General features: G+C 47.4%; 1 protein-coding gene across 3 annotated transcripts in view; it reads left to right on the top strand.

Moving 5' to 3' along the window:
* NBEAL1 (neurobeachin like 1) overlaps nt 1–14951 on the top strand; it is a 150480-nt gene that overhangs the window by 130395 nt on the left and 5134 nt on the right. For all 3 annotated transcript variants that reach the window (XM_083154142.1, XM_083154140.1, XM_083154141.1), the window contains 9 exons: nt 1425–1541; nt 1706–1795; nt 1974–2083; nt 2612–2784; nt 7466–7560; nt 10794–10910; nt 10991–11152; nt 11519–11667; nt 14084–14219. In XM_083154142.1, coding sequence (XP_083010268.1) covers nt 1425–1541; nt 1706–1795; nt 1974–2083; nt 2612–2784; nt 7466–7560; nt 10794–10910; nt 10991–11152; nt 11519–11667; nt 14084–14219 — 1149 coding nt within the window. The remainder of the gene's footprint in view (nt 1–1424; nt 1542–1705; nt 1796–1973; nt 2084–2611; nt 2785–7465; nt 7561–10793; nt 10911–10990; nt 11153–11518; nt 11668–14083; nt 14220–14951) is intronic.

Genomic DNA, 14951 nt, shown 5'->3' with positions numbered 1-14951 from the left:
AAACTTGGGCTCACTGGTGGCGCCTTACTATCAAACAGGCGTATTTGTCTGCTAATATATCAGTTCCTTTGTCTATTCTAGTCCAATCTACTTTGGCAGATTTTGCTTTTCAACGCCATGTCTTCAAGTGCATTCCCGCCGGTAAAGGGACAGCTCTGGCAGATCCCAGTGTCCACCATAGGCATGGAAGAAAAAAACTGGATTTTGTTCTTACCTGTAAAATACTTTTTTCTGAATCCATGGTGGACACTGGGTGCCCACCCTCACGTACTGTGCTGACAATGAGGGTTTTCTGTAGCTGAAGCACCACCCACACCCCACTGTTCCAGTGTCCACCATGGATTCAGAAAAAAGGATTTACAGGGAAAAAAAATTCCATTTTTTTTCTCACACTGTACCAAACTGTTAATCTGATCTAAGGTTCCCGCCGTCTCCCTGATGGAGGTTTTTGGGTACTGCTTTCCTAGCACGGTGCCCATTGCATTAATCGTGTACATTTTTATAAGGCATACAATCTGTGCGATTTCGGTTTTTAAATCGCATGTATCGTATGACAAACAGTAGTATAGTAAGGTACGATGCGTGCGATTCGATGACTGCGATGTATGCGTTTAAATCGCATGCATCGCACTCATCACTAAATACAGTGTCATTTTAAATGCACCCCATTCTTAACACCACCCCAACTATGAACGCCAACCCGAAGCGTGGCGAGCGCAGCGGTACGCGTCCTCCGACCTTTTCATACCCCCACTATCCACGTCGGCATGGAGTCGATTTTATAAAGTGTTCGGGCTCGCCACACTTTATAAAGTCAACTCCACGCTGACTTGGATAGTGGGGGTATGAAAAAGTCGGAGGATGCGTACCGCCGCCCCTCACGGGGTCGCATCAATCGTATGCATCTTATGACATTAAAACCGTACGACCGATGCGATACATGTGATAAAATGGATACGATGAAAAATCACTGTAGTCGCATAAATTGTATACATCGCATGCATCTTATGGTGCAGAACACATAAGATGCATGCGATGCTTGCGATTAAGGACCGATACATGCGATGCTTATCGTGGGCGCCGTGCTAGGAAAGCAGTACCGGTTTTTGTGTTTGTAGCCCAATGTAGACTGAACAGTGTAGAACATAACCTATTCCTCTGATTTGTCTTTAAATGTCTTTTCATTCGGCTGCCTGGGTGGTGTACAGCTCAGTAAATATATGTTCCCCATGTCCGTGTCCCTCATCAGGATACGTCCATCGTCTGGTGCATATCTGTACATGTGATATGTATCTGTACTGTCACTGTTTACTTGTTACCCACCCGGCTGTTGCACAGCAATCCAAATCTAATTCCTAGTATACGCAAGTACTGTATACCTGGCCAATAAAGCTGATTCCGATTTCTCTCCAAATGTATCGTAGGAGTCTCATCCAGTGCGGCTGTCAGCAGAAGACGTGTTACTGAAACAGACCAAACTAGACAACGCCGCGCTCAACTTATTCCAACACCTAACGGAGCTGAAGTCCTTCTTCATAAAGGTAACGTGTGATCCCCTCTCCCTGCAGGAACGTCGCTGAGTAGGGGGGTGCACCGACTTGTCTAATCTCCAGGGTGTCTCTTTATCGCCTCCTTCCCGAAATTAGTGTTTTATTTACCAGGGGGCAATAACTTGTCTCACTGATAATAAATGTCTCTTCTCCAGGGAATCAGTGATGACGTTCCGGTTGTTAAAGCCATCGTCCCAAAGAGCCAGTTGCGTTCCTTCATATCTCAGGGAAGCCCAGAAGTGCTGGTGAGTGGCCGGACCGCTGCTTATATACATAGATAATAATGCACACAAGACACGCAGTGGACCATGGTGATGTACCGCGTAGCCCTGTACCCGCAGACCTGAGCCCATGATCCCCAACCCCCATGTGCCCGTTATATACAGTATGGTATTGTCTGATCATGTTTCTGTATCTATGTAGGTGACCATAAGCCAGAACCTGATCATTGGCGCTCACGGCTGGCTGCCATATGATAAAAGCATTTCCAATTATTTCACATTTACTAAGGATCAAACCGTGAATAACCCAAAGTAAGTGACGTCTAAGATCAGCCTCTGCCCGTAGTCTATGTATCTGGTTCATACAGGTGTGCCCATTCTCATCGTACCCACGGCTATCACACCTGATCGCAGGAATTCGCTACTGCTGCTGCGATAAATGCATATCTGTATGTGGTTATCATTACTGTTCTACGCTGGGAGCAAAGCCCGCCAGTAATACTGTATCAGGCTGCGGTGCAAGGGGGCAGATACACTTAGTATGTTTACATGCAGGGTAAATACTGGCTGCTTCTGCATGTAGCGCCCACATGCTGGACAGTGTTTTCTCACACTGCAATGTAGCTCTTGGCTAGGACACACCCCTCCCACACCTAACACTCTGCACATGTTACATCTGCCCCTCTGCAGCGCAGCATGGTGTTGCTCAGTTGTTGGTTGCTTCTATATGTCGCCCACATGTCCTGGCCAGCTTTATTCTGACACTGCAATGTGTAGCTCTGAGTCTGTATGTCCTTATAGCAAATATGACTGACATTACGCCATGAAATCTAATTACAGAGCGCAGCGTTCCGTCTCTGGCCCATTCGCTCCTGGCCTTGAGATTACCTCCAAGCTGTTTGTGGTGTCCCATGATGGGAAGGTCCTGTTCAGTGGAGGCCACTGGGATAACAGCATCCGGGTGTCATCCCTGTCTAAGGGCAAGGTGATTGGACAACACATTCGGCACATGGGTGAGGACTATGCATGTCTGTTACACTACTGGCCTCCTGTCTGTTACACTACTGCCCTCCTGTCTGTTACACTACTGCCCTCCTGTCTGTTACACTACTTGCCTCCTGTCTGTTACACTACTGTCCTCCTGTCTGTTACACTACTTGCCTCCTGTCTGTTACACTACTGGCCTCCTGTCTGCTACACTACTGGCCTCCTGTCTGTTACGCTACTGGCCTCCTGTCTGCTACGCTACTGGCCTCCTGTCTGCTACGCTACTGGCCTCCTGTCTGCTACGCTACTGGCCTCCTGTCTGCGACGCTACTGCCCTCCTGTCTGCGACGCTACTGCCCTCCTGTCTGCGACGCTACTGCCCTCCTGTCTGCGACGCTACTGCCCTCCTGTCTGCGACGCTACTGCCCTCCTGTCTGTGACGCTACTGCCCTCCTGTCTGTGACGCTACTGCCCTCCTGTCTGTGACGCTACTGCCCTCCTGTCTGTGACGCTACTGCCCTCCTGTCTGTGACACTGCTCAGTGGTGAATAAGGTCCCGATTGTTGATATATCTATAATCCAAACACTTGTGCATCTGGTCATGTAACTAGTCTGTGCTTTTCCCTTTCTGGTGAACACACTTCTCTGTGATAAACACCTTAGAAAATAATTTGCAACATAAGCAGTCCCAGGAAAGACAGCATCATGTGTGCCTATGACACCAAGTCACCCCATAGGGACCTACCTCTGTGTGTACATACAGTACTATACTATGGTCCGGTCTCTCTCTGTAACAGACATAGTGACCTACCTCTGTGTGTGTGTACATACAGTACTATACTATGGTCCGGTCTCTCTCTGTAACAGACATAGTGACCTACCTCTGTGTGTACATACAGTACTATACTATTGTCCGTTCTCTCTCTGTAACACACATAGTGACCTACCTCTGTGTGTACATACAGTACTATAATATAGTCCGTTCTCTCTCTGTAACAGACATAGTGACCTACCTCTGTGTGTACATACAGTACTATACTATTGTCCGTTCTCTCCTCTGTAACATACATAGTGACCTACCTCTGTGTGTACATACAGTACTATACTATTGTCCGTTCTCTCTCTGTAACAGACATAGTGACCTACCTCTGTGTGTACATACTATACTATGGTCCGGTCTCTCTCTGTAACAGACATAGTGACCTACCGCTGTGTGTACATACAGTACTATACTATTGTCCGTTCTCTCTCTGTAACAGACATAGTGACCTACCTCTGTGTGTACATACAGTACTATACTATGGTCCGTTCTCTCTCTGTAACAGACATAGTGACCTACCTCTGTGTGTACATACTATACTATGGTCCGTTCTCTCTCTGTAACAGACATAGTGACCTACCTCTGTGTGTACATACTATACTATGGTCCGTTCTCTCTCTGTAACAGACATAGTGACCTACCGCTGTGTGTACATACAGTACTATAATATAGTCCGTTCTCTCTCTGTAACAGACATAGTGACCTACCTCTGTGTGTACATACAGTACTATACTATTGTCCGTTCTCTCTCTGTAACAGACATAGTGACCTACCTCTGTGTGTACATACAGTACTATACTATTGTCCGTTCTCTCTCTGTAACAGACATAGTGACCTACCTCTGTGTGTACATACAGTACTATAATATAGTCCGTTCTCTCTCTGTAACAGACATAGTGACCTACCTCTGTGTGTACATACAGTACTATACTATTGTCCGTTCTCTCTCTGTAACAGACATAGTGACCTACCTCTGTGTGTACATACAGTACTATACTATTGTCCGTTCTCTCTCTGTAACAGACATAGTGACCTACCTCTGTGTGTACATACAGTACTATACTATGGTCCGTTCTCTCTCTGTAACAGACATAGTGACCTACCTCTGTGTGTACATACTATACTATGGTCCGTTCTCTCTCTGTAACAGACATAGTGACCTACCTCTGTGTGTACATACTATACTATGGTCCGTTCTCTCTCTGTAACAGACATAGTGACCTACCGCTGTGTGTACATACAGTACTATAATATAGTCCGTTCTCTCTCTGTAACAGACATAGTGACCTACCTCTGTGTGTACATACAGTACTATACTATTGTCCGTTCTCTCTCTGTAACAGACATAGTGACCTACCTCTGTGTGTACATACAGTACTATACTATTGTCCGTTCTCTCTCTGTAACAGACATAGTGACCTACCTCTGTGTGTACATACAGTACTATACTATTGTCCGTTCTCTCTCTGTAACAGACATAGTGACCTACCTCTGTGTGTACATACTATACTATGGTCCGTTCTCTCGCTGTAACAGACATAGTGACCTACCTCTGTGTGTACATACAGTACTATACTATGGTCCGGTCTCTCTCTGTAACAGACATAGTGACCTACCTCTGTGTGTACATACAGTACTATACTATGGTCCGGTCTCTCTCTGTAACAGACATAGTGACCTACCTCTGTGTGTACATACAGTACTATACTATTGTCCGTTCTCTCTCTGTAACAGACATAGTGACCTACCTCTGTGTGTACATACTATACTATGGTCCGTTCTCTCTCTGTAACAGACATAGTGACCTACCTCTGTGTGTACATACAGTACTATACTATTGTCCGTTCTCTCTCTGTAACAGACATAGTGACCTACCTCTGTGTGTACATACAGTACTATACTATGGTCCGTTCTCTCTCTGTAACAGACATAGTGACCTACCGCTGTGTGTACATACAGTACTATACTATGGTCCGTTCTCTCTCTGTAACAGACCTAGTGACCTACCTCTGTGTGTACATACAGTACTATAATATAGTCCGTTCTCTCTCTGTAACAGACATAGTGACCTACCTCTGTGTGTACATACAGTACTATACTATGGTCCGTTCTCTCTCTGTAACAGACATAGTGACCTACCGCTGTGTGTACATACAGTACTATACTATTGTCCGTTCTCTCTCTGTAACAGACATAGTGACCTACCTCTGTGTGTACATACAGTACTATACTATGGTCCGGTCTCTCTCTGTAACAGACATAGTGACCTACCTCTGTGTGTACATACTATACTATGGTCCGTTCTCTCTCTGTAACAGACATAGTGACCTACCGCTGTGTGTACATACAGTACTATAATATAGTCCGTTCTCTCTCTGTAACAGACATAGTGACCTACCTCTGTGTGTACATACAGTACTATACTATTGTCCGTTCTCTCTCTGTAACAGACATAGGTACCTACCTCTGTGTGTACATACAGTACTATACTATTGTCCGTTCTCTCTCTGTAACAGACATAGTGACCTACCTCTGTGTGTACATACAGTACTATACTATGGTCCGTTCTCTCTCTGTAACAGACATAGTGACCTACCGCTGTGTGTACATACAGTACTATACTATTGTCCGTTCTCTCTCTGTAACAGACATAGTGACCTACCTCTGTGTGTACATACTATACTATGGTCCGTTCTCTCTCTGTAACAGACATAGTGACCTACCGCTGTGTGTACATACAGTACTATACTATGGTCCGTTCTCTCTCTGTAACAGACATAGTGACCTACCTCTGTGTGTACATACAGTACTATAATATGGTCCGTTCTCTCTCTGTAACAGACATAGTGACCTACCTCTGTGTGTGCATACAGTACTATACTATTGTCCGTTCTCTCTCTGTAACAGACATAGTGACCTACCTCTGTGTGTACATACAGTACTATACTATGGTCCGTTCTCTCTCTGTAACAGACATAGTGACCTACCTCTGTGTGTACATACAGTACTATACTATTGTCCGTTCTCTCTCTGTAACAGACATAGTGACCTACCTCTGTGTGTACATACAGTACTATACTATTGTCCGTTCTCTCTCTGTAACAGACATAGTGACCTACCTCTGTGTGTACATACTATACTATGGTCCGGTCTCTCTCTGTAACAGACATAGTGACCTACCGCTGTGTGTACATACAGTACTATACTATTGTCCGTTCTCTCTCTGTAACAGACATAGTGACCTACCTCTGTGTGTACATACAGTACTATAATATAGTCCGTTCTCTCTCTGTAACAGACATAGTGACCTACCTCTGTGTGTACATACAGTACTATAATATAGTCCGTTCTCTCTCTGTAACAGACATAGTGACCTACCTCTGTGTGTACATACAGTACTATACTATTGTCCGTTCTCTCTCTGTAACAGACATAGTGACCTACCTCTGTGTGTACATACAGTACTATACTATGGTCCGTTCTCTCTCTGTAACAGACATAGTGACCTACCGCTGTGTGTACATACATTACTATACTATTGTCCGTTCTCTCTCTGTAACAGACATAGTGACCTACCTCTGTGTGTACATACAGTACTATACTATGGTCCGTTCTATCTCTGTAACAGACATAGTGACCTACCTCTGTGTGTACATACTATAATATAGTCCGGTCTCTCTCTGTAACAGACATAGTGACCTACCTCTGTGTGTACATACAGTACTATACTATGGTCCGTTCTCTCTCTGTAACAGACATAGTGACCTGCCTCTGTGTGTACATACAGTACTATACTATTGTCCGTTCTCTCTCTGTAACAGACATAGTGACCTACCTCTGTGTGCACATACAGTACTATACTATGGTCCGTTCTTTCTCTGTAACAGACATAGTGACCTGCCTTGCCACCGATTACTGCGGGATTCACCTCATCTCTGGATCGCGGGACACAACATGTATGATCTGGCACATCTCACAGCAGGTGAGTCATAAATATATATATTATACTGCTAGCTTCTACTGGTTCTATATGGCTAAACATGCCAACCAATAAGTCCCTGCACAATTCCTGCACATCTGATTGGTTGTTTTCGGTGTGACCGGATGCACCTGCCCTGCGCCAGGCAACTACAGTTTTGGATTGTGTCTCATGGGATCTGGGCCAGCAGGGGAATGCCTCTTACTGTTAGTAACCACGTATTACTGACTCCACGCAGTGGGCCGGTATTCTGTTGCCACCACCAGGCCCCTACCACCAGTCCTGGAATGGCTTGCTGCTATGTATCTGTAGAGACACTGATGAGACGCCTTCTGACTAGAGTCAGACAATGCCCACCGGCCGATCACTATTGACCAGGCGCTGCGCGGTATCTGACGGAGGCTGTAGCTGGAGAACTGCATTGTTCGTGCCACGTTCCTGTGCGTTACAGTGATCTTGAAGGCGAGATGTTTATTGCTCAAATAGTCTCTTCCTCTTGTGCAAAGTGGACACAGCATTATTATCTTGATGTCACAGAAGGTGCAGATACAGGCATAGCTGGCATGGCAGGTACCCACGACTGACCAGTGCATGCCATTAAATGCTATGGGCGAATGCATTGTCTAGCATGGCATGAAAATATGCCCCGTGGCCATAATGAACGTGACAGGGCTCACATGCCCTCTTACAGCGAAGAGACACAATACCGTCATTGTGTAATCTTCCATACAGTTTACACAGCTATCCCATATGTAAATACAACTCTCATTACACACGAACTGGCCGTTTGCATTTCTCCTTCGATATATATTTATCACACAGATTTATCTGTACAGTTTATCCTGCAATAAGGTTGGTATAAAATGTCCAGGAAATCATTAGAGACCACCTACACCTACAGCAGAGGCCATTCCAGGGAAGTGCCGTGACCTAAGTTATGGTCATTTTACTCTTCTCACAGTAAACCAGCAAAATCCAGGCAGATCACCGGCTTGCGCTGCCAGTATCATAGGCCCGGTCATTCGCCAGACCTCCTGCTGAATCACTGAACTATAATTCTCAGGATCTGCGCAGTCTACTGTACTAACCTCAATAACCTGCGCAGCCTCTCGTACGGACTGTAATAACCTGTGCAGTCTACTGTACTAACCGTAATAACCTGCGCAGCCTATCGTACAGACTGTAATAATATGCACAGTCTACCGTACTAACTGTAATAACCTGCGCAGCCTATCGTACGGACTGTAATAACCTGCGCAGTCTACCGTACTAACCGTAATAACCTGTGTAGTCTACCGTAATAACCTGCGCGGCCTATCGTACGGACTGTAATAATATGCGCAGTCTACCGTACTAACTGTAATAACCTGCGCAGCCTATAGTACGGACTGTAATAATATGCGCAGTCTACTGTACTAACTGCAATAACCTGCGCAGCTTATCGTACAGACTGTAATAATATGCACAGTCTACCGTACTAACTGTAATAACCTGCGCAGCCTATCGTACGGACTGTAATAACCTGCGCAGTCTACCGTACTAACCGTAATAACCTGTGCAGTCTACCGTAATAACCTGCGCGGCCTATCGTACGGACTGTAATAATATGCGCAGTCTACCGTACTAACTGTAATAACCTGCGCAGCCTATAGTACGGACTGTAATAATATGCGCAGTCTACTGTACTAACTGCAATAACCTGCGCAGCTTATCGTACGGACTGTAATAATATGCGCAGTCTACCGTACTAACTGCAATAACCTGCGCAGCCTATCGTAGGGACTGTAATAATATGCGCAGTCTACTATACTAACTGTAATATCCTGCGCAGCCTATAGTACGGACTGTAATAATATGCGCAGTCTACCATAATAACCTGCGCGGCCTATCGTACGGACTGTAATAATATGCGCAGTCTACCATAATAACCTGCGCAGCCTATTTTAGGGACTGTAATAATATGCGCAGTCTACCGTACTAACCGTAATAACCTGCGCAGCTTATCGTAGGAACTGTAATAATATGCGCAGTCTACCGTACTAACCGTAATAACCTGCGCAGCTTATCGTACAGACTGTAATAATATGCGCAGTCTACCGTACTAACCGTAATAAACTGCGCAGTCTACCGTACTAACCGTAATAACCTGCGCGGCCTATCGTACGGACTGTAATAATATGCGCAGTCTACCATACTAACTGTAATAACCTGTGCAGCCTATAGTACGGACTGTAATAATATGCGCAGTCTACTGTACTAACTGCAATAACCTGCACAGCCTATCGTACGGACTGTAATAATATGCGCAGTCTACCGTAATAACCTGCGTGGCCTATCGTACGGACTGTAATAACCTGTGCAGCCTATCGTACTAACTATAATAACCTGCGCAGCCTATCGTACTAACTATAATAACCTGCGCAGCCTATTTTACGGACTGTAATAATATGCGCAGCCTATCGTACTAACCGTAATAACCTGCGTAGCCTATCGTACGGACTGTAATAATATGCACAGTCTACCGTACTAACTGTAATAACCTGCGCAGCCTATAGTACTAACTGTAATAACCTGCGCAGCCTATCGTACGGACTATAATAATATGCTCAGTCTACCATACTAACCGCAATAACCTGCGCAGCCTATCGTACTAACTGTAATAACCTGCGCAGCCTATAGTACGAACTGTAATAACCTGTGCAGCCTATCGTACTAACTGTAATAACCTGTGCAGCCTATCGTACTAACTGTAATAACCTGTGCAGCCTATCGTACTAACTGTAATAACCTGCGCAGCCTATCGTACTAACTGTAATAACCTGTGCAGCCTATCGTACTAACTGTAATAACCTGCGCAGCCTATCGTACTAACTGTAATAACCTGCGCAGCCTATCATACTAACTGTAATAACCTGCGCAGCCTGTCGTACTAACCGTAATAACCTGCACAGCCTATCGTACTAACCGTAATAACCTGCGCAGCCTATTGTACGGACTATAATAATCTGCGCAGTCTAGTGTACTAACCGTAATAACCTGCGCAGCCTATTGTACGGACTATATTAATCTGTGCAGTCTAGTGTACTAACCGTAATAACATACGCAGACTATCGTACTGGCTGTAATATTCCCGTTGTTACTTGTTCTGTGCTTCCCAAGTGCACAATATAATAATTTATACATAGAAAGTGTCTGTAAGCCAGGACTGATCTGTGACCTGTCCGTCTCCTCCCCAGGGCGGTGTCTCTGGCGACTTGTTCCCGAAGCCCATGCAGATCTTGTACGGACACACAGAGGAAATCACCAGCGTTGCCATCAGTACAGAGCTGGACACGGCGGTCTCTGGAGCCAGGGTAAGGTCCTCTCCCCTCTATATATAAACCTACACCGACAGCACCAAGTGGGTTTCTCTGATCCGTGTTCTTCCCCTAAGGATGGGACGGTGATTATACACACAATCCGGAGAGGACAGTACATGAGGACCATCAGGCCGCCAAGTGATAGCTCCCTGGTCATGACTGTTCCTAATGTGGCCATCTCCTGGGATGGACATCTCGTCATCCACAGCAGCCTGGAGGGGAAAGGAACACTCAAGGTGGGTTCTGCTCTCTGGGTGCCTCGTACAGGAGGCTTCCAGTTACCTGCGGTATTCTGTCCCAGCCATATCCAATATTTATCAAACTCCTTGCGGGAAATTTACTAAGCTGGGAGTTTAATTTCAGATGGGATGTTGCTATGGGCAACCCATCCGAATCAACTTATTTAGCAGACAATAATAGATAGTATCTGCTTGGTTGCCCATAGTAACATCCCATGTGAAATGGAACTCACCTGTTAGTACATTTCCCCCATTGCGTACCATAGAACGCTTTGATAAGCAATGGAACAGGCCCCGCCCTGTGAGTGTAGACTGATGATGTCACCGCTGTCATTAGACTGATGATGTCACCGCTGATTACAGAACAAGAACGCCTTACATCTGTACAGTGTAAACGGCAAATACCTGGGCTCCGAGAGCCTGAAGGAGAAGATCCTGGACATGTGCGTCAGCGGGGAGCACGTGGTGACTGGGAGCCGGCAGGGACATCTCTCCATACGTGACCTGTACAGGTTAGTGCCAGCAGCATCCATGTCCCTGCTCTACTTGGTTCTCTGGGTGAAGGTCGGTCTCGTGGAAGTCACAGACATTGCTACTGGGAATGTGACTGAGGACACTGGCGGGGGCAAAGAGCAAGGACTGGCGGGGGGCAAATAGCAAGGACTGCAGACACTGGTGGGGGCAAATAGCAAGGACTGTGGTCACTGGCGGGGCAAATAGCAAGGACTGCGGATACTGGCGGGGGCAAATAGCAAGGACTGAGGACACTGGCGGGGCAAATAGCAAGGACTGCGGATACTGGCGGGGGCAAAGAGCAAGGACTGAGGACACTGGCGGGGGCAATTAGCAAGGACTGCAGACACTGGCGGGGGCAAATAGCAAGGACTAAGGACACTGGCGGGGCAAATAGCAAGGACTGCGGACACTGGTGGGGGCAAATAGCAAGGACTGAGGACATTGGTGGGGGCAAATAGCAAGGACTGAGGACACTGGCGGGGGCAAATAGCAAGGACTGCAGACACTGGCAGGAGGCAAATAGCAAGGACTGCAGACAATAGGGGGGTGGAGCAAATGACTGACTGCGGTCACTGGCAGGGGCAAATAGCAAGGACTGCAGACACTGGCGGGGGCACATAGGAAGGACTGCGACACTGGCGGGGGGGCAAATAGCAAGGACTGCAGACACTGGTGGGGGCACATAGGAAGGACTGCAACACTGGCAAATAGCAAGGACTGCGAACACTGGCGGGGGCAAATAGCAAGGACTGCCGACAATGGAGGGGTGGAGCAAATGACAAGGACTCCGGACACTGTCAGGGGCAAAGAACATGGTCTGCAGCCACTGGTGGGGGCAAATAGCAAGGACTGCAGACACTGGTGGGGGCAAATAGCAAGGATTGCAGACACTGGCAGGGGCAAATAGCAAGGACTGCGAACACTGGCGGGAGAAAATAACAAGGACTGCCGACAATCGAGGGGTGGAGCGAATGACAAGGACTGCGGACACTGTCAGGGGCAAAGAACACGGTCTGCAGCCACTGGTGGGGGCAAATAGCAAGGACTGCAGCCACTGTTGGGGGCAAATAGTAAGGACTGCGGACACTGGCGGGGGCAAATAGCAAAGACTGCGGACATTGGTGGGGGCAAATAGCAAGGACTGAGGACACTGGCGCGGGCAAATAGCAAGGAATGCGGACATTGGTGGGGGCAAATAGCAAGGACTGCGGACACTGGTGGGGGCAAATAGCAAGGACTGCAGACACTGGTGGGGGCAAATGACCAGGACTGCGGACACTGGCGGGAGGCAAATAGCAAGGACTGCAGACAATGGGGGGGCAAATGACCAGGACTGCGGACACTGGCGGGAGGCAAATAGCAAGGACTGCAGACAATAGGGGGGTGGAGCAAATGACAATGACTGCGGTCACTGGCGGGGGCAAATAACAAGGACTGCAGACACTGGCGGGGGCAAATAGCAAGGACTGCGGGCAAATAGCAAGGACTGCGGACACTGGCGGGGGCAAATAGCAAGGACTGCGGACACTGGGGGGGGGGCAAATAGCAAGGACTGCAGACACTGGCGGGGGCAAATAGCAAGGACTGCAGTCACTGGCGGGGGCAAATAGCAAGGACTGCAGACAATGGAGGGGTGGAGCAAATGACAAGGACTGCGGACACTGTCAGGGGCAAAGAACACGGTCTGCCCCACTGGTGGGGGCAAATAGCAAGGAATGCGGACACTGATTTATACGCCTGGAAAATTAAGTGTATTTTCCTGACAATTAGCGGACATATATTACATACAGCCACTTAGTAAATTAGGAATCAACATTTGAATGAATGCTGAATCCTCCTCGTATTCATTCGATGGTGTAGACATTGGTATTTGTAAATATGAATGTGCCATGAATACGAATTCACATATTTTCGGCGTGGTAAATTATGAAACTGTGTGTAGGCAGTGGTATTTGCATATGACTGCCTAAGAATACATCTAAAATAGGTGGGGGCAATGTGATGTCAGGGTAACCTACCTGACCCTCTCCTTCAGGGAGAAAATGCTCTGCTCCTGGACTTTCCTGGTAATGTAGGATTGCCAGCACCTGTGGGGAGCTAGGTAACTGATAACAAAGGTGTCACCACAGGTGCTGGCAATCATACATTACCAGGGAAGCCCAGGAGCAGAGCATTGTGTCCTCCTGGAGAGGGGCATGCTGGGAGGTATGGAAAATGTATGATTGCCAGCACCTGTGGGGAGCTATGTAACTGATAAGAAAGGTGTCACCACAGGTGCTGGCAATCATACATTACCAGGGAAATCCAGCAATTTCTCCCTGAAGGAGAGGGTCAGGTAGGCAGCCCTGTGATAAGCGTCTCGTGAAGGTAAACTGTAATGTGAACAAGAATGTTGTTGGGTCTTTGTTACAGCTTGAATCTCGCTGTTCCACCACTGACCATGCGCGTCCCTATTCATTGCGTGTCGGTGACAAAGGAGAGCAGCCACATTCTCGTTGGGCTGGAGGATGGTAAAGTCATCATTGTAGGTGTTGGAAAACCAGCCGAGGTGAGGAACGTATAAAGTGTAAGAGTCTAAGTAATTCCAGACATAGCACAGAGTCTGTATATGGCGGAGACGTTGTTCCTGGTAGTTCATACTTATTATCTGCACCTAGCCTTGTCACGTAGAGTATTGTCAGTGAGGGTGTGGGGTTGCAGTGTGGGCCCGCCTCTGCAGGCTACCCTGGGGGACGCTCGGCCCGCTGTAGAGACAGGGATAATTGCTGCTTGTCCTGGCCCATGGCAGAGATGCGTATGGACCTTTAATGTGGGTGTTCAGCCGGCTGTAGTGACTTCTGACAGAGGTAATTGCTGCTTATCCTGCCCAGTGGCTGTGATGTGTATGGACCCTTAGATCTGGGCGCTTTGCCCGCTTTAGTGACGGGGATAATTGCTGCTTATCCTGGCCCGTGGCTGTGATGTGTATGGACCTTAGATGTGGGCACTCGGCCCGCTGTAGTGACTGGGATAATTGCTGCTTCTCCTGGCCTGTGCCTGAGATGTGTATGGACCTTAGATGTGGGCGCTCGGCCCGCTGTGGTGACGGGGGTAATTGCTGCTTATCCTGGCCTGTGGCTGAGATGTGTATGGACCTTAGATGTGGGCGCTCGGCCTGCTGTAGTGACTGGGGTAATTGCTGCTTATGCTGACCTGTGCCTGAGATGTGTATGTACCTTAGATGTGGGCACTCGGCCCGCTGTGGTGACGGGGATAATTGCTGCTTCTCCTGGCCTGTGCC

This window comes from Crinia signifera, chromosome 7 (genome assembly GCF_055691185.1).
Source record: "Crinia signifera chromosome 7, ASM5569118v1, whole genome shotgun sequence".
Taxonomy (NCBI): Eukaryota; Metazoa; Chordata; class Amphibia; order Anura; family Myobatrachidae; genus Crinia; species Crinia signifera.
Note: the sequence above shows the minus strand (reverse complement) of the source record. Positions and strands in the feature narration are given on the sequence as shown.